The sequence below is a fragment of the Gymnodraco acuticeps genome, unplaced genomic scaffold (assembly GCF_902827175.1).
Source record: "Gymnodraco acuticeps unplaced genomic scaffold, fGymAcu1.1, whole genome shotgun sequence".
In the NCBI taxonomy this organism is placed as follows: Eukaryota; Metazoa; Chordata; class Actinopteri; order Perciformes; family Bathydraconidae; genus Gymnodraco; species Gymnodraco acuticeps.
The window spans coordinates 2,416,703-2,441,635 of NW_022989894.1; the positions used below are offsets into that span (position 1 = coordinate 2,416,703).

The following is a 24,933-nucleotide window of genomic DNA, read 5'->3' on the forward strand; positions in this document are numbered from 1 at the left end:
CCCAGTTACCGTCCGTAAGGCCGGCCTTGAGGGCCGCCTTCATGGAGCCATGAAAGCGCTCGCAGAGACCGTTAGCCTGAGGGTGGTAAGCGGTAGTCCTGTGCAGCTTAACCCCCAAACCGCCTGCCACAGCGTTCCAGAGCTCGGACGTGAACTGAGAGCCCCTGTCTGAGGAAATGTCTGACGGGGTGCCAAAACCACACACCCACGTTGCAATGAAGGCCCGGGCAACGTCTGCGGCTGATGTCGAAACGAGCGGAACCGCCTCCGGCCAACGGGTCGTCCTGTCCACCATGGTGAGGAGGTAGGAAAACCCCTGAGAGGAAGGCAACGGACCAACCAGGTCAATGTTGACGTGATCAAACCTCCTCTCAGGCACCAGGAAACGCTCCAACGGGGCCTTCGTGTGGCGGTGCACCTTAGCGCGTTGACAAGCCACGCACTCCCTGGCCCAAGTCCTCACGTCCCTTTTCAGTCCTTGCCAAACGAACTTCGCCGCTACCAAACGGACCGAAGGTTAACGCCGGGGTGTGACAGGCCGTGCACAGCCTCGAACACAGGACGCCTCCAGCTGGCAGGGACGACAGGCCGCGCCAGGCCCGTAGAGACGTCACACAGGAGAGTAATGCCCGCGTCGCCGAACACCACGTCCTCCAAGCGCAGCCCCGCGCTCTCCACCTTCAGGGCCTGGACGCCGGGATCTGTGACCTGGTCTGCCGCCATGCGAGTATAGTCCAGGCCCAACTGGACGGCACCGATGACGACCCTGGAGAGGCAATCAGCAACCAGGTTCGACTTGCCAGCCACGTGCTTAATGTCCGTAGTGAACTCCGATATGTAGGACAGCTGCCGCTGCTGACGTGCCGACCAAGGCTCCGCCACTTTTGACATGGCAAAGGTGAGCGGCTTGTGGTCGACAAACGCCGTAAATTCACGGCCTTCCAGCATGAAACGGAAGTGCCGCACGGCCAAATAAAGTCCGAGGAGCTCCCGGTCAAAGGCGCTGTATTTGCGTTCTCTAGGCGTCAGCTGGCGGCTGAAAAAGGCGAGCGGCTGCCAAGCGCCCTCCACCCACTGCTCGTGCACTGCGCCGACCGCGTAGTCTGACGCGTCCGTGGTGATGGAGATGGGAGCCGTAGATGATGGGTGTGCCAGCAAAGCCGCCTGAGCCAACGCGGTCTTGACCTCAGCAAAAGCGCCGTCCGACTCTGCTGTCCAGTCGATCTCCTGGACGGGGGTCTTGCCTTTCAACGCTTCATACAGCGGCCGCATGATGTGTGCGGCCCGGGCGATGAAACGGTGGTAGAAAGTCACCATCCCCAGAAACTCACGGAGCGACCGGGCTGTGAGCGGGCGAGGAAACGCCGCAACAGCCTCCACCTTCGCTGGCAGAGGTGTCGCACCGCCCTTGGTGACGCGGTGCCCCAGGAAATCGATGTCCGACACCCCGAACTGGCACTTTGCAGGATTGATGATTAATCCGTGTTCGTTGAGCCGTGTGAAAAGGGCTCGGAGGTGGGACAGGTGCTCCTGCACTGAAGCGCTGGCGACGAGTATGTCGTCGAGGTAAACAAACACAAACGGCAGGTCCCGCAGCACCGAATCCATCAGGCGCTGGAACGTCTGAGCGGCATTCTTGAGTCCAAAAGGCATCCGCAGGAACTCAAAAAGTCCAAAAGGCGTTATCACTGCTGTCTTGGGAATGTCCAGGGGGTGCATGGGCACCTGGTGGTATCCACGCACCAGGTCCACCTTGGAAAACACCCCCGTACCGGCCAGATGCGCCGAAAAGTCCTGAATGTGCGGCACCGGATAGCGGTCAGGCGTAGTGGCGTCGTTGAGTCGGCGGTAATCCCCCGCACGGGCGGAACCCGCCGTTCGATTTGGGAACGACGTGCAGGGGGGAAGCCCAAGGACTGTCGGAGCGGCGGACAATGCCCAGGCGCTCCATGGTTGCGAACTCCGCCCTCGCTACAGCCAGCTTAGAAGGGTTCAACCGCCGGGCCCTGGCGTAGACAGGAGGCCCCCCGGTAGTGACGTGGTGTTCCACGCCATGCTTAGTGGTAAGCGCAGAGAAGGTGGGTAGCGACAGGTCTGGAAACTCGGCCAACAGTCTGAGAAACGTGTCTGCACCTGACAGCGAGCCTGACAGCCCGTCGTAGCTGCGCTGCCAAGTGTGCACACGAGGGAAGAAAACGTTAAGGCATCAACCAAACGCCTATTCTTAACGTCCACTAAGAGTCCATGAGCACACAAAAAATCCGCTCCGAGGAGGGGAAAAGAAATGTCCGCTGTCACAAAATCCCAGCTGAAACGCTGTCCTCCGATGCACAAACACATAGGCCTCACGCCGTACGTGCGAATGGGACTGCCGTTAGCCGTCGTCAATCGCGGTCCGTGCCCCCCACGGGCGACGTCTTCACTCGACGCTGGAACTACGCTCCGTTGAGCGCCCGTGTCACACAGAAACAGGCTCCCCGAAACGCTGTCGCTGACGAAGAGGAGCCTGCACGTGCCGCCGACGCTCAGAGCCACTACTGAGCGCCGGCCCCTCCGTTTCCCGGGGGTTTGTAGCTGCACGGAGCGATGCATCTCTTCGCCCTTGTCCCGAAACGTGCGTGGTAAACGCACTCTCCGGCGTCTCCACGCCGGCTAGCCACAGCCGTGTCCGGCCTCCGCCACGCTTTCTTGACTGCCGGTGGGCAGCTGAGCGTCGCGGCTAACGTCTCTGCCCCGGGCTGTTGCGTAGCCAGGAAAAAACGATCCGCTTCCTCAGCCAAAGCACGGGGCTCCGTGACAGGCGTGTTGGCCAGCGCCGTCTGTACCCGGGGAGGCAAGTGACGCAGGAAAATCTCCGTGAATAAAATACGGGGATCTTCCCCCCCTAGCAGATTTAGCATTTTCTCCATTAGCTGGGATGGCTTGCTGTCTCCTAGGCCTTGAATGTCAAGTATCTGGCGGGCCCTCTCCTTAGCAGATAAGCTAAATGTCTTAAGGAGAAGGGCCTTAATCGCCTCATATTTGCCATGATGTGGGGGGGCTGCGATGAATCCCACCAACCTGGATGACGTGGAGCTCCCCAGCGCTGCTACTACATGGTAGTATTTTAGGTCCCCGTCACGGACCTGTCGGCAGGCGAAATGTGCCTCCACGTGTGCGAACCATGCCTCCGCGGTGTGCTCCCAGAATTCCGGCAGCTTTATGAAAACATCGCGCTCAGCCATGTTCGTTAATTTTCCGGAAACTTTCTCGGAAAAGTCAGGGTCACCAGTGTAGTGCCGTGAAAAGAGAGTCGGAGGCGGTGTATTAAGAATGGAGTTCCAATCTTTATTATCCATTACTTCAGAGAGGTTAACACATGCACTGCTCTGCCATGATGAGCTAGCAGGAATGGCAGCTAAAGCTACAGGTGTTCCCCACTAAAGGGTCCGTGTGGCAACACAATAAGCAAGGTGAATTATGTCCAATAACGTGTCACCACAGGCGTCACCTTGTGCAGCAGGTCAGAAAATGTGATGAATGTAGAAATGATACGCATAAAGAAAGCTAGTTATGATCCTAATCTAATTGTGTTTTAATTGGCAATCACATGGTGTGCTAAACTGTGGGATGAAACTATGTGTTAAAAAAGACATTTGTTCTATGCAGTAGGCTACTACTGTCAAGTCGGACAAACAACAAACACATTTCCTCAACATTAAACAAGGCTGAGGTGTCCACTGAGGGCAGTTGGAGAGACGTGATGTTTGTTTTGTAAACCTGCCAAGAGCTGAAAGGATAGGCTGATCTGAGAATTAGGGATTAATCAATGCTTAAGCCCCTTGACTGAAGCGCAAATAGGCGAGAGACGAGAAGGGGACTCCCACTGAATTCAGCAGGAACCATGTTATGGGGTTTTTTGTATTCATGGTACTGAAACTGATATAAATACACACACTATTTCTGATATATTTATGTATTTTGATCATCTGCAAGAGTTGTACATGTGGTGAAATAATTGATGTGTAGAAATGACTTTACATGAATGTTTAAATAACTTTCTGCACACAAAGACAATGTTGCAACTCCTGACAAGAAATCAAATGTTTGAAAAGAGTTGAACTATTTCCCAACAATGTTAGTCAGACGCAATGAATGAGTAAAGTGATCATTTTATGCCAGAACTACACTTTTTTAACTACACAGCATGTGTACTGTGAGGGCAGCTGAACTGACAAAGCAATAAAGAAAAAGGAACGGGAAGCTTATTTCCCTGCAGCCCATAAGACAAGACATGGGTATCTTTACAAGGTAGCACAACATTGAAAAAGGGCTGTAAAGATAATAAAAGAGCGACTCCATATCCGTTAAGATAAGAGACGGAAACTGTGGAGGAAACATCAATGGCCATATTTGGTAGAGCAGGACACAAGAGAGGAAATGCTAGCTGGCGTGTTTTTGGGGTTCATGTGACAGCTGAATTTGAAAACAATGACAGGCATATAATATGGTTTACACAGATGACAGAGAGGAAGGAAACATAAACAAAGGATTTGGTGAAGGAATCCAGCTCCAGTGTGGGCCCTCCATTGTATGGCATTAAAGATGAGGGTAGAAACAAAAATACAAGCGTGGGTTCTGAAGACAAAGAGTCGACAGGGATTGGGACGAAGAGGAAACAGGACGACAGGCTGAGGTTGATTACAATTCCTTTTGGGAAAAGACGCTGTGTCTGTCAAAACAGATGGCAGCTGGTAAAGAGGATTAGTTACTTCTGTTTCCAACACTACTTCAGACTGATCAACCCCCCCAAACACAGACAAACACACACACACACACACACACACACACACGCACACACACAGCACTCACAGATCTTCAACTGTTTCCTCTCATCCCAGCCCAACAGCCCCTCAACACTCGACCCTGTGTCACACTCACTGGCTCTTCTTCAGAAGAACAACACAGCTGGGATCAGGAGGAGTCGTGATGTTCCAGCTCCATACGACTCCACTCCATCACCCAACATTTTGGACTGTTGCCAAAGTATGGAAGACAATGTATTTTTTCCATTTGTATCTTCCTAGATGTGGAATTTATTAAAGAGAATCCTGTTGACAACTTCTGTTGTTTTACCTCAACCAATGAGGTTACGTCTTTGATGTGTTGAGTGTCTGTCTGTAAGCAGGATTGTGTAAAACATCCTAATGTTCATGTCACTTGAAAGGGCGCAGCATGGGATAAGGAAGAACCCATTCAGATACACTTAAGTATGTATTTTCACGTTCATAAACATTCTGAGGCATTTAGCCTTGGCGTAGGTCAATGCTTTCTGACTTCCTACTATATTTTGGTAATGGTAATATTATTGTACTTATAGGAACAAAGTGACATCAATTTGAATAAAGGGGATGTAAACGCGGATACAAGCGGCCGAGATGGGTTTTCTCCGCAGGTTGGCTGGTGTCTCCCTTAGGGATAAGGTGAGAAGTTCGGTCATCAGGGAGGGACTCGGAGTTGAGCCGCTCCTCCTTCGCGTCGAAAGGAGCCAGTTGAGGTGGTTCGGGCACCTAGTTAGGATGCCACCTGGGCGCCTCCCTAGGGAGGTGTTCCAGGCACGTCCAGCTGGGAAGAGACCAAGGGGTAGACCTAGGACCAGGTGGAGGGATTATATCTCTTCGCTGGCCTGGGAGCGCCTTGGGATCCCCCAGTCAGAGCTGGTTGATGTCGCCAGGGAAAATAAAGTTTGGGGCTCTCTGCTGGAACTGCTACCCCCGCGACCCGACCACGGATAAGCGGGAGAAGATGGATGGGATGTAAACAAAAGCATTCACACAGTTAGACAGGTTTGAACAAACCTACAAGTTAGCAATATTATTCAAGCAGTGTATTTTTGGGGTAAAACCAAAATGTTGGTAAACTGTGTGCATGACTATGGACATTCACATTTAAACCAGGAACCAGACGGTAAACTGGATATTCCTCTAACTGCTCGTTTTAGATGTCAAATTAGTTTTCAGTGTTTCAGTTTTGTGAGGATGTTATCATTTAGAGGAATTAATTATTGTTCAGTTACTTTTTGGATAATAACCATATTATCTTTCTTGGCAAAAGTAAATTAAGAGTTCAATACTGATCTTCTCACCCCTGCAAGTAAGGGAAGGAATGCATTCCCAAAACGTCCAACTATAACTTAAGGCAACTTTATACAACAGTGTGTTATCAGTGCATGCTTATGGGCATGTTTGTGACCAATACACATTGGCAAATGAACATTAAAAGAATAATCAGACAACACATCTCACTTCATCAGTTGGTTGGTTTATTTATCATTAGCATTGACACCAAATGTACTCTACTGTTTCTCTTGCTATCATAGGAGATGCATTTTGAATTGTAAACAGTGAAAATGATAAAATGCATTTCAGAAAACTCCTTACAAGCAGTGTATGACCAGGGAAAAGAGCAGATTGTACCTGCTCTAGCTTTTTCTTTTAAACAATACATGTCATCTTATATTTTGAGTCTCTCATATTTACATAGTTACAGCTGGGTCCCATGTCCACCAGCAGAGACCTATGGGTTTGATGTTTTTGTTTGTTTTTAATGTGTTATCACAGTTTTCTTAAAGAATTATATTTACAACCATAACAGCCCCCAGCTGCCTGCTGCCAGGGGTTAACACACAGTTAGAATCACTTGCTTAAAATTAATTAAACTACTTATGGTTCTTGAAAGTTTACGTTGTAAGTCAACCTTATAGCTCTATGTGTTTTTCTCTCTTAACAAATACAGTTAATACAGAGCTCAAGCCGTTCATCTTTCCCATACAAATTCAAAACTATACAAATAAATGAACAAACCAAACATAACAATCAAATAAAAAAACAATATTGCACTTAAAGTTCAGGCATTGGACCTGTTTAATGGTTAAGAGGAAAGTGAGAGCTTTTTAGCTGAGTGCTTTAGAGGAGGTGAGGGTGTCTGTAGAAGCATCCAGCAAGTTAATCTAAATAAATAGGCAAACCTTTGTACAACATTTTTTTTTTTCCTCCAACAAGAAACGAGCAACCTCTTGTGTATTGCTCAGGAGAAATGGGGAGTGCAGGTTGGAACGCTAAAGCATAGAAAAACACTGAGTGTGTAGAAAAACCAAAGATAAACCAAGCTGGAACCTGTCGTGGTAATGTCCTGAGAAAAGCTTCCTCGATTAGTCCAGAATGAGCTACAATGGGAAAGCAAATGTCGTTTGGCTGCTCGGAAAACATTTTATTCTTCAGTTTTCGTTCCTTGTTGTAAACAGTCTTTGGAGACAGGAAGCAAGTCGTCTTTTTTTCTTCCTCTACTGGCTTCGAATGCGACTTTAAATGTCTTTTAATGTGAGAGTGACACATATCTGCATTTCATTACAGCTCCAGTCCGTCCATTATTTATACGTTTGTGTTCTTTACCCATCTCTGTCTCCATCTTTGTCTTTCCACAGTCTTGGGATGCACTAAGGGGAAAGCTGTTTGCAGAAGCTTTACAGGAGGGTGCAGGTGTTTAACAGAGATGCGGTGAAACAGCCATTATGCTAGCTTTCATTCAGACATCCTGGTTTTTTTACCCCTCACAGTTTGAATGAGAAAAAAACATGAAGGGAAAGGACTTTGTGTCGTACCGACAGCTTTGAAGTGGCTTCACAGAGAACATGGTGGAGGAAAGGAGGGGATTTAAAGTGGGAGTCTTGAAAGGAAATTAAGGAAAAAAGTGACAAAACAGTACCGGACTGTCTTCATGTCTGCGGGGTTTTCTGAGCAACCCCTCTTTGTTCTCCAGCACAACTGGGGGAACGTAGAAACACAACCAAAACACTGACACCACAAAACAGAGAAACAGTGATCAGACACTAGCTCCTGCTCCAGCCCTCGCCTGTGGGCTTCTGTACTGTTTACACAACCATCCATCCATTCATCCGTCCATTCATCCATCCATCCACCTGGTAACTGTGTAAACTACATTCCTCTGCAGTGCCATAGCTTTTCCACGTCCTCTCACATCACAACAACAACAAAATCATAGTGGACAGGATGACATGCACAACCAAAAAGTACAAAAAAGGCAAACAAAGACACCTCCAGCCCGCTCTACTTTTTTTCAAGTCTGACCCTTTTTTTCTCTCTACATGATTCTCTTCTCCATAGATCTTTTCAGGGCTCTTATGAAGAAGATGAAGTCGGAGTGGAGCTAGCCTTTTTTTGGTTGATTAAGTCCACGTAGAGTTCTGAGCGCAGGAATCGGGGGTATGAGTCCTTCTCCATCAGCCCGTATATCCGCCTCTGTGCTAGGTCAAAGCAGGAGCGTGTCACATTCTGCAGGTTGTCCTTAGTGTGGTCTCTGGTGTAAGAATCCAGATTGACCTGCAGGGAGAAACAGATCAAAACAAGTTAGAGAAGTGCACACTTACAATGATACCAGGAGGAGAAATGCATGTTGTTGTTTTTTTGCAGGAAGCTGTTTTGACGCCATCCCCCCCCCCCCCTCTGTGTGTGTGAACTCTCACTCACCTCTTTACAAGACTGGATCGCGATGTATTCTGCAAAGATTTTCTTGGCTTTGGAGGCCATCTTGGACTGCGACTTAACCTTCTTGTATTCCTCACATGCGAGCCAGAATTCCAGATTCTCCTCGCTGAACTCGGTGCGCAGGAAAGCTCTGAACGCTGCCAGGCCATCTGAGAGAAAGCAGAGAGGAGGAGGTGGAGAATAAACAAGAGGAGAGTTGACTCGAGTGCCATGGCAACCTCACAGCCCAAGCGCTCCTTGGAGTTTCAGAGACCAAAATAGCGCTGTGATGGCCTCTTGAATCATGTGGTTGGAATAAAGGGAGGCATAACAAAACCCTAACAACACGGCGGGGTACATTCAAGTCTTAACATCTTTAAGGTGACATCACCCACCCTGCAGCATGACATCTTTGCATTCCCCTTTACCCATGCTGTGAATGAACAAAGGGAAGACTGTTTCAGTGTAAGAGGAAAATGACTAACTCGGGCACTTTTTTTCTAGTGTAAGGAGGAAAGGGCTAATTCTGGCACTTTGGGCATTTTAAGTTTCAGTCCAGTGAATGATTTGAGGAAGAAGGCATCCAGAAGAAAGAATAGCAGGAAGCTGTGTCCACCCACTTCTCCCGCCTGCACCTTTCCGTTCCCATGAATCACCCACGCCACGCTGATAAGCAGAGCCAGTGAAGGCAGTCATCTCTTACCTCATTCTGGTAAGCAGGAGTGAGGTAAGAGGAAATAAGAAGGGGGGAGAGAAAAGAGGCCAACTGAGCCCAACGAGGAACAGATGTAGGGCTGGCTTTCTATCGGCTTTTGAGAAGAATTGGGATTCAACAGTGGAGAAGATAAACTGTGTGGGGGGGGGGGGGAATAGCAACACACTTGCAGGTTGCCTGTTTTAGCCTTTTCTCATCTCTATTTAATGCATGGAAGTCATTTGTTGGGATTGGAGAAACTTGATGCAAACACACGCTTGCTGCAGCTCTGTGTGTGTGTGTGTGTGTGTGTGTGTGTGTGTGTGTGTGTGTGTGTGTGTGTGTGTGTGTGTGTGTGTGTGTGTGTGTGTGTGTGTGTGTGTGTGTGTGTGTGTGTGTGTGTGTGTGTGTGCGGTGTGTGTGCGTAATCCATATATCAGTGCATATGTTTCCCTGAGCTCCCCACCCTCCCCCCACCCCCTCATGCAAGCACTGTATGTCTACATTAACCCACTATCTACAACAGTTTTGCACTTTCATCATGTTGCACAATCTATCAAAAGCAAAAAGACATATGATAGCCATGTAGGTTAAGGAGTAGATGAGAAACACAAGACATACAAAAGGAATACAAAAGTGACTTACATTTGTGTGTCAGCAGCTTGTCAAGTGAGTCCCCCCATTTGAGTGCTTCCTCTGCGGTGGGCCTGCAGATAAAAGCAGAGCGATTCTTTAACAAGCCCATCTCAGCCAGGTTTCTCATTGTGTGACCCATCCGCAGAACTTTGTCTATGCTGTGTGGACGAGTGGAGACCGATGCAGGTAATTCCTCTCCGTTGTATCCCTCCTCTCTAGTCTACTGCTCTTCTCCTCTCATGCACTTCTGCTTTGTGAAAGCTGAGAGCACTGAGAGCCATGAGTCTATCTGCTTTACCCTGGTGGGGGGAGGCTTATATATTCCCACTCAATGCCACTTGGAAGGAGGGAGAGGAGGGGCTCCAGCCAACCAATGGGGATGTGTTGTCAGATTTAGAGACCTCCTCCCCCACCAGTGTTTGGCTGCCCCCTGCTGCCTCTCATTCTTTCTGTAGACTGCTGTAAAGCATGCCTCTTTACAATGATCATCTGTAATACACATCTCAGGCCTTAATTTATACTGTAAAACAAGTTTGATATGTTATCTATTTTACATGTTGGTGTATGTGGATATTTTATGTACCTTTTTTGTTTTCAGCAGACATTCATGTTGACAATTAGTTTTAAAAATGCTGTTTTGTTGTTTATTTGACTGTTATGTCTTTTAGAAACAATTAAGAACAGATATTGCGTTCATATGTTGTTGTCAATGTGCCAGCTTTTTAAAGTTATAAAATGGAAGACATTTTAATACAGCATACGCTATATTTTACATTATCTATATAAATAAAAATCCAATGCCAAGACACAAAATTCGCTATCTCCCCTTCAAATGCGCCATTGTTAAAATAAACATTCTCTCATTCATTTCGTTAAGCCACACATTACAAGCACCCTCCAATCCCTGCTGCTGCCCACATGTCTGTCTGCCAAGGCCAGCTCATCACCAGTTGTGGCAAGACCCGGAAAACAGTCTCACTCCCACCCACATGCACACACTGTCAGGAAGTGGCCACTTACTTGACTGACTTCATAGATTTGTCTAACTTGCTGGCTGGGTTGCTTCCTGGGGATTCATTCCTCCTCCGCAGGAAAGCCAGACGATTCTTCATGTCTTTGGCCCTGGGTGAAGGACAGATAGAGAGAGGAAGAACAAAGGGGAGAGTGAAGGAAAGGTTTATGATAACAGAAGGAGAGAGAAAGTTAAGAAGGTAAATGGAATGAGGATGAAAGGAATGATAAAGGGGACAGAGGAGGTGGACAAAGGGAGGCATGGGAAGAAAGTGTGTTGAGCCCGAGTCCAAAGTCCACAACTAAAACAATCCAAGCCAAGGGAATCACCAATTAAGATATTCCGCATTGTAAATCCACATGAAATCAAACCCACAAAAGCCAGAAAAGGTTGAAAATAAACGTTGTATTGTGTACATTTTAGTCTTCAGCCAGGTGTGTCAGCCAAAACTTTTCCAAAAAGGCGGCTTTCAAGCTCCCTTTCCCCGCTTCGTGTCAGCGCCTCGCCTGTCAATCTATTATCTCTAACAGTCTTTCGTGTAGATGCGTCCCTGGCAGGTTCCTCGGCAGGGACTGAGCGAATGTGTCAGAGAAGGAGGAGAGAGACTCAATCCGCACTCCTCTGTTTCATCACGCCATCTCCATGTGCCTAGAGGGCTTGCTGAAAGGGAGGTGACCCAGGGCCGAGGCAACAGGGCACAGTGACCCCTATTCTGCTGCTCGCCTGCAGCAGCATCCAAAACCCCCTGACCGACCTGTTTCACCTTCGAACCATCACACACACACACACACACACACACACACACACACACACGCTGCCATCATGCGCCACCTTAAATCTCACACAAGGCGATACGCCAACCCTCGGTCCCCAAGGGTTCGTACAGAATCATGCGCATTCCTATAATCCCATGGTGCCTGTCCTGGCTTTTCCCGACCCGGAGCACATGCTGCCTCATTGGGATGTGACCTCACTCAACACCCATTTCCTGAGTCCCTGCTTTTGATTTCCACTGTGGATTGGCTGGCCCGCTAATAATGCGGCACGGCGGTGTGAGCTAATCACTGCAAGCTGTGCCACCGCCAGCCATCAGCCCCCAGGAGGGCATGTACACCCCAAATTAGGAAACAAGGCTTCTAGTTATAGACACCTATGATTCTAACGTGCACACACAGGGGGTTGGAAGAACTCACAACTGCTGATTAGCACAAGAACTGTACAGAAATGTACTTGGATGGGGATTAAAGAAACACCCACACGTATATTTCAAAGAACCCCCTCTGCACCTGTGCCAACTCATGCCCACTTCACTGGTGCTTTCATGCCTATCACAGGTGTCGGAGAACTCCCAGTCTCCACCGGTGAGTGATGGGAAGTGGGAGAGATTATTTATGCGTGCGTAGATGCACGGTGGTTACATTCGTGGCTGCGGGACCGAACAGAGAACACAGTCAGCTGTCTGGCGTGAGGTTTTCCAACTGCCGAAGGACAGGAAAGGTAGAAACATGCCCGCACACATGATACAACATGACTGCATGAGCTGTTGGGGAACAGCAGCTGAATAGCTCCTTTAAAAATCACGATGAGTGCGACTTTGTGGGTGTATTGATTCTGGTTTGTTTGGGTTTGGGGGGTTAGCTGGTGCAGATTACTTTAGGTGATTCAGAAAACCACAGGAGGCCTTTTTCAGCGCGTTTCTAAAGTTCAGGAGGGTGGAAATGCCAAATGAGTGAAAATAGATGTACTAGCAATAAATAGAAAAAGCAAAAGCATCCATCAGTGTGGATATCCAGAATGTGGAAGGTTCTTTTTCCCAGGCAAGATAAGTGGAAAAAGAGTGAAATTCCCAAAATAGACTCAAAACAAAATAGAGAGTGAAAGACGTTTAGAGGACACATTTTAAATGAATTCCACATCTAATCCTAAGAAATACCGGACCGGCCACACAGCATCACTGGTGGAGGGATGACTCATCCATTGATTGAAACAACCTCTGTGTCCTGTATGAGGCAGGATTATACCAGATGCTGAACTGCTGTATTAAGACCTCTCTTTTATTGCAAACATCAGGGCGCTCTTACGCAGTACCCCTGTGTAACGCTCACACTTGCCAGTCTGAAGGACATTATCACCGAAATAAAAACTCTCTCGCTGTTAAATAAACTCATAACATCAGAGCGGGATTCATTAGATTGTTCTCTTTGTAGGCCGCTCGAGGCAATTAGGTCTTGAGCGGTTCATGTGTTAGCTCTAAGACAGCCTCCTTCTTGCCAGTGCATGTGAGGAAGAGGAGTGTTTTATATGGGCTGGAAAATATTTTCCTGGCCTGACAAAAGACACCTTATTATTTATGTCTGGCTTTATACAAGCTGAGCCCGTGTGAATATGATGTGACAATGATGTCATGGCAACAGTCACTTTAAGATAAATGTATGTTTCTATCCTGCCACCATGTGGGTGTCAATGGATACTGCAAACACAACACATGGCATTTTCCGGCTTCAAGCAGAACTGATTGCCTGAAATTCTTCTGTTCCCAATAATTGGTGTCAACACTGGAAACGGCTTGATCCTACATAATCTTAGGATCTATACTTGAATACAGAACTGACACTATTCTTGAAAACATCTCATTTATATTGCATATCATGTAGCTGCCTCATTCAAACCACTTCACATTGGCAACTACAGAAATCCTTTTCTCACCTCTGCACTGTGGGAGGTGTGGGAAACTCAAGCCATAATTAAAACTGCCTGTGTGGTTATTAACTCAATGGGAGTCAACAGCAACTCCGACTTGAAGGAAGGTCACAATACTCCTCCCTAAATGTGGGCAGACACATCCTTCATCCTTTGAACAGCGACAGCCAGTGGGCTAACATTCATGACTGTGACCTCCAGACGTAGAGGATTGCATTGTTATAAAAAACTATTAGCATGTTGAGTAAAACCTTCTTGGGTGGAACTCTAAACACTTAACTCTGACTTACAGCAAGAGGAGAAATGGACTGATTCAGCCACACTCTTAGGCCAACTTCAACCACGGTCACAGATATCTCTTTATCAGTTTTATTCAATATCATAGATGGAAAGTAGTGTTGTACTTGAGTCTATTTCGAGGAACGTCATTTAAGAATGATATTGCACCCAGTTATCTTAGCATATAGTGCTAATGGCACCTCTCACAGTCTCTCACGTTGAGCACCTCTGTATTTAGAGTTGAAACTTTACTGTATCTGCAAATATCTCCCCATCACTAACACCATTCACAGTGTACACTAATTACACTCCGTTTGATTCATGACACACACTGAACCCTCCACTTAACTTAATCTGCTAAAAGACAGACACATGCTCTTGAAAGGATTATCAAATGATGATGATCTTTGATCCAACATGTTTGCCGTCCATAAATGTATGCTCCAATGCCCAGCAAGCTCACAAAATGCCTATGTTTGCAGCATGTGAACACCTGAGTGTCTGTTTGTGTCTTTGCAAGAGAGCGATGTATGTGCTTGAGTGAAGACGTGAGAGGTTTTTGTCTCCACAATTATCTGCAGGTTTCCGTCCTCTTATTCCCTCTTTGCTTGGCTCACATTAGATACACTAATAGCACCCCACCGGCTATTCCTGGTGTTCTGGAAAGTAGGCCGCACTCCCAGGGAAAGGCTCTGGGAGCACATGGTCGAGAACTGCAGACAGACACACTGCAGATCACAAAGAACCATGCTAACACAAGCCAAATCCACTGGCCCATTTCATCCCACCTTTGTTGTTTGCTATGTAGAGCTTTGTTTCCCACAAAGAGAGGACTCTGCCCTTTGTAAAGCCCATGAGATTTGGGGTGCAGTGATGAGTACAGAATTGAAATACAGTCAGTGAGAGCAGCAGCCAAGTTTCACGCATGTTTCTGACTCCCTCTGCCACTTTCTATTTAGAGAAGGCTGTGTATGCAGAACACGCCACACCAACAACACTGTTGAAGCGCGTGGCTCTGTGTGTGCCTCTGTGCGAGAGTATTGGGTCAAGGGTTGTGTCAGTGTGTCTGTAACGCTTGAAATAACATTTCCATGGCTTGGGCTCTGACTAAAAAGATGATTACACACTGTAACTGTTTGTTCTGTACTTTGCTCACATACTAAATACTCCAGAGAGGTGACAGATGACACACTGCAACACAAAAAGAAAGAGAAGTGCCTCACAACAAAGAAAGTCACTCTGCCATGTTCCTAGAAGCACAATGAAAAAGGGAATTGTCCTAAATTTCATCCATAAATATATCGCTATGTCATTCACAGTGTCCCTCGATCAAACCCCCCAAGAAAGCTCTATTTCTGAGCACACTCACCTTCCTAGCCACCAAGACCACATGAGCAATCCTATTCCTGAAATCCAGGCTGTGTATAATAAGAAAAAGGGGCAGCCTCGAGTTAGAACTCAAAACTCCTTTCTCCAAAATAGTTTGAGCCCTTTGGTCTCACGGGGGTTTCGTCTCCCTCACTGCGACTGTCAAATGAGATCCAAGTAGAGGTCAGATAGCTTCCTACCAGCTTTAGAGCATCGGTTCCTGTGGGATGTATTACAGCCCCCTCCCACGCTTCCCTCATCCTCGCTTCTGATGTCTCTTATTCTCGATAATCAAAGTGCAGATGAGCCTTGCTCTTACCTTTCCAGGTACTTCTCTGAGAAATCAACCATAGTGTGAAACATGGGTGCCAGCCTGTACGCAGGTTCACTTGGTGGGTGTGGAAATAAGACTGCATGAAAGCGTGTGTCAGGAGGTGCTCGGGGCCCAGGGGTTTGTTTGACAATCACATTCCTCTAACCCCTGAGAGGATGTGTTGGAGCTTTATATAGTTCAGGGGGTCTGGGGAAGGCGGACCCTGGGCTAACCCAATCACCACGCAGAGTTAAGACAGCACAGATTCCTTCCACTGGGGTCTGGAGATTTTTGTTTTGTTTATGGATTGGTAAGTGGAGGTGACATTTGTCTTTTGAGGAAAATCAATGACTTTACTAATGTAAAGAACTGTTCATCTGTCTCAGATCAAATCAGTGGTATAAAGCTCTGTTTTAAACATCACGCTACAAGAGAGACTTAAAAAGCATCAAAGTATCATATTATCTCTTCTGTAGTTTGTGCAGTGAATGCTTGTTCGCATTAAATTGAATTAAATAAGTTATGACTGGCTTAGTTTCTGTCTGAGTGACAATACAATCTAATCTATTCAATCAAGAACTGAAAATACATGAAATTGAAAAATATTTGTAGTTTGCTCCCTGTTTACTTTATCTGATGGGGTTTAGTCATGTTTTAAACATGATGTTACAACCTCAAGTGCTGATGTGTTGTCCCTCTGATTCAATAAATGTACAATATAAGTCCAGACAGAGTCGTGTTATAAGTTTAATGTATGAAACTTAAGATCTATTAGTATGTAGAAATCCAACTTTGTCTCATTCTAATACAGTTAATGAAAAAGCCTTAACACAGTTCTTGTGGGGAATACCATTCCACAGATTCTACACATCAAAGCTTGGGGGTGTTTCTGCATGGAAATTGTAAAAAGTAATAAACAGAGTTGCCTCAAGTCATGCTACTTTATTAGATTACAATTGAAATGATGGTGGTCAAGTTGCATTGTGTGATGATAGAAGGATCTTTATTGTCACTGTGCTTAGAACAATGAAAATTGGGGTGAAGTAGGTGCTAGGATTTGACAAGTAAGAAGAATGCATGGAATAAAAACGAATCAACAATGTTGTAGCAGTGCAATGGTTAACATGTGGAGCACTCTTTAAAGCACTATTGTCTCTGGTAATGTGCAATAAGTGCCCTAAGTGTTCACACCTTGGGATCCAGCTGTTATTTCTTTGTCTTTGTTATTTCTTTTTTACAAGGTGATGAGATGTTCCCTTTTCAGGGAGTCCACTTAACTGTAAAAGACGTACTTGTAGATGTATTTGTATAACCTGAAAGGCGCTTTTTAGACATAATGGCTTTGAGTGGTTCACATAATGTCAGCACTGATTGTACAACAAGGTCAGTGCACATCATGTCAAACTAAAGAACTAATGTTCATTTCTGCCAACTTTCACGACACACAAAAGGGCCCTCACATGGATTTTGGCAGCAAAACCATGAAAAAACAACAACAACAGGTGAAATCAATTGTGTGCCTGGGAACTGCTACAAGGGATGGCACAGGATCAAAACTGTGAACAATATTACTCTCTCAATACTGAGAAGATAACATCAGGTTACAAATATATATATATAGAGATACATATATACATTTATATACAGAAACACAAACACACAGATGTAATATGTGCTGTGTTTGTAATAAAAAATCTACATTTCCACACAGATCTCTCTGGTGCGCTAGTTGATGTAGTTCTATGGCTTTATTGCTACTTGCTGCAAATCACTGGTTGGGAAAAAGCAGTATAGTGCTAAGTGCAGGGATATATAGCTCGGGGTAGCAGAACACCTGGAGTGGGTAACAACATGTGTTAAAAGAGGGGGGGGGGGAGGAGGCTGAGATAATGTGGACAATGTCAGGAAAACAGCTGTGCTGGGTCCAAAACACTAGACACAGGAAGTACATTCGTACAAAAAGGAGAGAAGAAAGAAGTGTAGGAAGCGCACAGGGGGAAGAAACAGAGCAGAAGAGTGAGCATGTTTAAGAAGTTGATTGCTTTGTCTTTGTTATTGTAAACGATGCATATGGACCCAGTCGTTTGTAGAAGAAGACAGATGTAACATGCTCTCACAAGTAAGTATAATTTCACCTCTATGTGATCAATTTGATTCTTTTCATGCATGTATGTCAAGAAATGCTGTCATCTTTGTGTCATTAATGATAAGTAGGGTGCTTAAGGGAAGAACAACAGTGTTTACGGAGTAGGATGAACATATTCCAAGTTACACACAATGCACAGAACAGGAGAAACATTAAGAAGAGAGGAAATAATATCTGGTGCATCTACTACATCCCCCACTCCAAAATAAATCCCATGGCCAAAGGTCAAAATACCTTCTTTAAGCTATAAATTGCTGCATCTTAATTTAATTTGACCAGATCAGATACTGTTTGCCACTAATCTCCATCGACACCCTCCAATGGCTCTGTCTTTGTTATATTTAATATCAGCCTCCAACATCTGGAGGAAATAATTGAATTTCCTTTATGTTTAGTTGTATAGAAAGCCTCAGATTCCTATCTATAGCAGCCAACATATTGCATTTGTATTCCTTGGAGGTACACAGAAAGATATTGTATTGGACGTATGTTTATTGGTGTGACTTAATATGAATAAGTAGATTATTGCCCCTGGTGTTGTTTAGTGTGGCGAAATGAAAAATGGCTGGATATGGGTCTAAAAGATATTATAAGAGATGGCAGGCTCAGATTATTGAGGATAATATGGAAACTAAAAGACACGTGCGTAAACACTAGTGCTCATGAACTTCTCATATTGATTAATGATGGCATAAAATGGTTGCATTCAATGATGGAACTAATTTTGTCTACAGGAGACAGAGACGAAACCTTTTCTTCTTCATCAGCGTCACACCTATGCAGTGCCTTTTAAAAAGCCACAAACACAGGTGGAACCATTTAAGGTAATTAGTGTTGCACCTGGCAGGGCAATCAGACATTCACATCGCAGCCAATCAACACCTTGCAGTGGGACAAGGAAAAGACAGAGCCTGGTCAACTATAAAAAGAGTCTCAATTACTTACTTAGTTAAAAATCTCTTAAAATAAGGGTATTTATGCAAGTGAAGAGGTGGTAAAAAAAAGTGTCTACATAAAAAAAAAAGAATACTAAGTTTACAACCCTATTACATTTCTTAGTAAACATGTTTTTTTTATGAAGTACTGTGTCCATTTAATCACAGTTCTGATTCCTTTAAAAACCAAACCAGAATCCTCAGCAGGGACAGAATGATGAGTAAGGAGAGATGAGCTAACATCATGATTCATGTTTGTTTACCTACTGTAGTAAGAAAATCACTGTTTGCAGATCATGGCCTATGAGCTATGTCAACAAATGCTGTTTGCCAAGTTGCAAAGTGTGGCTAGACTCAAATTGTTATAACTATTTAACTTGTTATTTGTGTACCCAGTCTGACCTTAAATACAATTGCTCCTTCTTCTTACATTTATTAAAAATGATCACACATTCTAGATTTAAAATTACATTTGAAGGGAATAAATACCATGTTGTAAACCTAAAAAATAAACGATGTATGCTGTTAAGTGTCTGTGTTATTAATGCAAATAAAGCTGGTCTGAAGCAGTTTTGCAGCAATGGACAAAAGGCGACATATTCCAGACTCAGGGAAAAGGCTGTGGAATCTTAATCACTTAATCTGCTGGTTAACTAAACAACATAAAAACTTTTGCAGAAGAATGGGCAGCCATCAGGCCCAAGGACAGCCACTGTGAGTGGTTTCATTGTCCTCTCGGCGTGAAATGTGCTTTCATCTTGATGAACAGGAGCGAGAATAAGGCTCATTGAACAGCTGATGAATCACTGAGGCGTCGACACACATTTTACACACCTTACTTCTCACACGGGCGAGAATGTCAAACACACAGGTGTTACTACAGCACACACATCATTCTCCACTTAATTAAGTAGAAGATGATCAGCACTGGATGATTAGCTTTCACAGTCACCTTAAGCCTCAAACGTGCTTCTTCATTTGCAGCTCTCACACGTGCAGGTTTTGCACAGGCTGTCACAGTGGTCAATATATTTGAATGCACCATTAAAGTGCAAAGAAAAGTCAAATCTGAAACCTATTTTTACATTGACATACACTAAAGTATCCAATAAAGAGAATAACGTTTAAGGTTTTAAATGTAGCCATTGTTGTGTGTATATGACCTGACATGTTCCCCAATCCACTCACACCTATACAACACATTGTCAGATGAGCCCTGGGGTCTCAATTAACCCCCCATGTGCTTTTTTGTATCACTCACCAATGGTATAGACATGAGTAAAGACAAAAGTAATGGATGTTAAAGCAGGGTTTGAAATTAAGACCCTTTTCTGGATACACAAGTTGATTAAATTAGCATGAAAATAAAAGGCTGACTGAGAATTGATAGCAAAACCGGTGAAGGCATTTGTCATCACAATGATAGATATTTTGTGCTTGCACTCACTCACTCTTATTCCTTTTCGTTCTGACATATTTGTAATCCTTAGTCAAGGCATGTGTTTCTACATTTTGTTACAAGTAAAAACACAACATGCTATTCCCTGTTTACAACTTTCACAATGAGCAGATAAAAAGACATACACCAAAAAGAAAGGGATTTGCTTGAGTACTTACAGGTTCTTGGATTTCTTCTTTGTTCCTTCGGGGCTGACCTCGCAGCTACAGGGGGATCCGGCGCTCAGCTGAGGGGAGACGAAGAAGAGCACACACTGCATCATCCACCCTCCACACAGAGAGAGGGCCCTGTAGCCTCATGCAGACACTGGGGCTAGCTTTAACTAGCTCCAATAGGCAGTGACAACCTAAGTCAGATAGCAGGCTAGTGAGTCCTCGATGTGTCCAGTTAGGCTACACTGAGACTAGTCGATAACACACACGGTCAGCCACCAAAATGAATAATCCATAACAGCAGTCCATAGTGTAAATCCCACAAGGCAAAGCTCTCAGATGTGTGTGTTTTGCTGAAAACAGTCTGACTGTGTGTATGCAGCAGATGGTGTTTGTCAACAGAGGACAAGAAAGTAAGGAAAATCTGTGAGAGTGAGAGAGTGCGAAAGACCACGGCTGTTGTTTCTGCTGGCCTCCAACTGTGCCCCTAGGATGGAAGTGTTGAGCCAAGACCCCCGGTTTCACATTACACTTTCTGCCAACCCACCATTTCCATTGGTTAAAAACGAAAAGGAAGTTGCCGCAGGGCGGGGAAGGGGTCAATCTCCACTAATCTCAAGGCCTGAAGCTGCCCCATTGTGTGTGTGTGTGTGTGTGTGTGTGTGTGTGTGTGTGTGTGTGTGTGTGTGTGTGTGTGTGTGTGTGTGTGTGTGTGTGTGTGTGTGTGTGTGTGTGTGTGTGTGTGTGTGTGTGTGTGTGTGTGTGTGTGTGTGTGTGTGTGTGTGTGAATAATGAGCCATTGTATTACAGGAACACAGTTGAATCTGAGCTAGATACTGGCAACAGCTGCTAACACATGGTTTAATGTTCTCTATCTCGGTGGGACCTAAGTGAGTTTCAGCCTTGAGAGTGAGGACATTTTGGAGAATTGGGTCCATTTTTGGCTGGCCTTCACTTCCTCAAGGTGCTGTTTTGAATAAAAGTGACACTCTACACCTCCTGCTTTAAATTACTAAGTCACTTATAATGGACTCCAAATGTCTGTAGAAACCTTTAAGAAGTCCCAACCAGCAGTAACATAACAACCCATATTTACTTTCTCTGCCATAAAACGTTTTACCATCGGAATCTACCGTAAGTGCCTGAGTTCATGCCGACCGCAGCTGTTGTTATCCATCAGTGAGAAAGCTACAGACTTTTTACTTCTTGTGAGAAGATCAAAACCAGCTGTTCCCGCATGTTTCCAGTCAATGCTTATTGTATCCTGGCTTTAGCTTTACATTCAACAGATAGATGCTAGAGCTTTATCAATCTTCTTAGCTAATAAAATGAGTTTTTCAAAAAATGTCAAACTATTCCAATAAGGTTCCATTTCATGTACTGTAATGTTAATAATGCAATGTTAAACACGCATCACAGCGATGAGGGAACTCATTAACACAACCACATGGATATGTTTTTGTGTGAATGCCAATTGTACATCCATACAGTGAAAATATGTTTTCTCATTGTGTTTGTGGGACCATAATTATAATGTAAACAATCATTCTTATGCCCATGAGCAAACATATCCTGCATTATTCATCTATGTAAAGCCATCCTCCATAACCCTCCATAAGCGTCTTTGAGCACCTGTAAAAGCGCTAACAAATTAAATCTATTATTATTATTATTATAACACAACTGCCTTTAGTAATATCTTGTTGTGTTTTTTCATTGTTTTTAACATACAGTAGTTGCTCGGTTTTGTCTGTTTACAATCCTTGATAGAAGTAGAGCATCCATCTTCCATTTGATTGTCAAGTGTACGCTGTAGCGCTCTGCCTAAAGTCACTGTTGACTATGAAAGGTGAATGAGTGTACGTTGTGTAGGTATTGCCTAAAAATAGAAAAACTTAAGAGCAGGGACAACATATTTTTGTAGCTGCTGTTTTGATGCTATACTGACAACATTATCAATGTTTTAAATAAGGTAAGTGTTGATGCTTTAAGGTATTTAAAACAAGAGTTTGAGGAAAAGACAACTGTGAATATGATGAAAAAACAGGGACAGGCATTAAGTAATTCACTCTATAGAATACAAACTTTAAATGTAGTGAACTGTGTTCTTCAATTTTAGACCTAGAATGAGAATCAGTTATATTTGATATCATTTATATCCTCCAGCTCCAGTAACTTCATGCTCCAAAAGGTGCTATGTTAGCTTTGATGAGCATGTATTAAATCATTGAGGGTCACAAGAGAAATTGAAATCTAATCAGTAAGCTCAGTGCAAACAGCAAACCAGGGGAATCATAACCCCCGTGGAGCCATTGGACAGGCTTTCCCCTGAAACCACAATAAACAATTGAAAAACAATGCAAGTTTGCGATCTCCAGAGACGTTTGTCCCGATGAAGTCCCTGGGACAGGATTATTCAGGGAATTTAGGAGAACAAGTTATGCTGTGTGGCCATCACAGACCAGAGAGGGATAGTCTGCATGATGGGTCAGTCTTTGTCCACTAGCCGCCTGCATGTAAAGACTGGATGCTCATTCACACCAGAATGCTATGTTTCAGCTGGATGAGATACACAGGGACAGAGAAATGTGTCTTGCTGCTACAGCAGGCATCAGCGAGGGGTTAATAAGATGCATATTTAGAATCATAATGTAAAGGGTGCATCATGTCTGAATAAATCTACACACTACCAACCACATCTGCAGCAGTAATAAAGGAACAATGTGGATGGTATCCAAGCAGTAGCAGTGAGCAATCTGAGGCTGGACCATAAAACAGAATATTTTATAAAAGATAGGTCTATATCTATTTTAAGGTATTCTATGTTTCTTTTATTTTTACGCATTCCTTCTGGCAGCCAGACTCCACCCGGGGCCCCCCTACACACCAAAGTGACTTTGACACATTCTCACACACACACAGTCTGTCTGGCAATAACCAGAGAGGCATAAAAAGTCTAAGTATTTTCTAAAAATAGCCCCAGTGTGTGTGTGTGTGTGTGTGTGTGTGTGTGTGTGTGTGTGTGTGTGTGTGTGTGTGTGTGTGTGTGTGTGTGTGTGTGTGTGTGTGTGTGTGTGTGTATAGACTCCACGCATGCCTCACTGAAGACCGTAAGAAAACACACGATCTGCCAAAGACCACACGACAGTTAAGCCCCCCCAAGCATGGGATGCAGATGTTGACACGCCGTTATGGGTTGTGGGGTGGCAGATACAAAGATAAAGGTTTAAAATGGCTGCATGTGTGCTGCACATGTTTCTTTTTTTAATACCTTTTTCTACATTCCCATGCAACCACGTGGGAGGGCAATGATATAAACTTCCTGGCAATGCTGAAGTAAGTTCTAAATTAACTTATTATTATTATTAGCGTGTTCATTCAGCCAAAGTCAAGTGAGCTTAGTGTGTGTGGTTGGGAGAGAAGATAGGAAAAAACAAAGGGCTGCTATCCGATTAGACAAGGACCATTTGCCTGTCTTTGTCTCAATAAACTGCATTCTTAACTTAGGCTCTGCACTAACAAACACATTGTAAAAACAATATTCTAAACACAGCTCTGAAACATTCTTGTCCCAGACTCAAAGTCCTCTAAAAACCTAAAAGGTGAAGAAATGAATATTGGTATTTGTGTTTTTAAACTTCTTCTCACCACTTGAACCCTTTAACCTCTGCAGCTTTTCTTCATCCGACCTCCCTCAGACTGCTTCCTTCCCTCTCACTCCATGGTTTCTTTTTATTTCAAAAATGTATTGACAAGCGTAGGAACAATGTTTCAGGGACAGCAGCTTTGGATTTGTGCTACATGTTAAAACCTAGTTTCCTGACATTGTGTGGTTCTACTGTGTGATTGTGTGTGGAAAGACCAGAAGAGGAGCTAATGTCTGTAAGAAAAAAAGGAGAAACATTTGTTGGTACTTTCTGCTATTAAATAAATAAGAGTGCCTTAAAGCTTAACCACAATCGCTGTTTATCAGGATGTGGAATCTATAAAGTGCACAAGTAGAGGAAGAAATGATCCCTACAATTGTCTCCATGTGACTCTCCAAACCAGACTGCACTACTTCAATTCGCAGGATGTATCTGCTATTGGGGATGCAGAAAACCTGGTTGTAAAACGTCCGACTTGCAAATTCATGTGTAGTTACAAAAGCTATGAATCATTTTCTATTTCTCAGGTTTATATAATTGAATTCACGTTTTTTTCTTTCTAACCTACACTATTTTTGTTTCCTTTTAACATCAAACTACTTTGCTACCTTTGAAAAACTGACAGTGAATGAGCAATAGATAACAGTAGGTTTTTTTGACACATAATGAGGTGGGAATCAAGTCAATTTTCACTCGCTATCTTTTATTGTGAGAGTCAGGCTCATGTTCATTATTAGGCTGTAGCGTCGTCTAATATAGAAAACGGTTTTATATAACAACTAAACTAATAAAAGAACTGCATTAGTTTTAAGTATGTGTGTTTTCTTTGGATGAAATCACTCCCAAAATGGTCCCAGAAAGACTTATTTTGAGTATGAGTATTTCTCATGGACACGGATTATTTTCTATACTGGGCTTCAGGAGAACTGCAGAGTTGTTTAATACAGATGTATTTAGTATACGCTTTACATTCCAGGTGTGACTTATCCATTAATAATGGCCAGTGTGAATGTGATCCCGAAGTCGAAAAACCAAAAGATATAAGGAGATTTATTGTGCAATTCTTTAGT

The 24,933-nt window shown here is 44.3% G+C and overlaps 1 protein-coding gene across 10 annotated transcripts in view; it reads right to left on the minus strand.

The window, feature by feature from the left end:
* Positions 1-6,280: 6,280 nt before the first annotated feature.
* Positions 6,281-24,933, minus strand: part of rgs3a (regulator of G protein signaling 3a) — a 145,155-nt gene continuing 126,502 nt past the window's right edge. For 6 of the 10 annotated variants that reach the window (XM_034203552.1, XM_034203581.1, XM_034203559.1 and 3 more), the window contains 5 exons: positions 20,223-20,290; positions 10,873-10,974; positions 9,862-9,923; positions 8,526-8,692; positions 6,281-8,378 (listed from right to left, as the gene is read on the minus strand). In XM_034203552.1, the coding sequence (XP_034059443.1) occupies positions 8,178-8,378; positions 8,526-8,692; positions 9,862-9,923; positions 10,873-10,974; positions 20,223-20,290 (600 nt within the window). In that variant the 3' untranslated portion in view covers positions 6,281-8,177. Of the gene's footprint in view, positions 8,379-8,525; positions 8,693-9,861; positions 9,924-10,872; positions 17,457-20,222; positions 20,717-24,933 lie in introns of those variants that run through there. The other 4 variants (XM_034203615.1, XM_034203607.1, XR_004567818.1 and 1 more) reach the window with 4 other exon arrangements.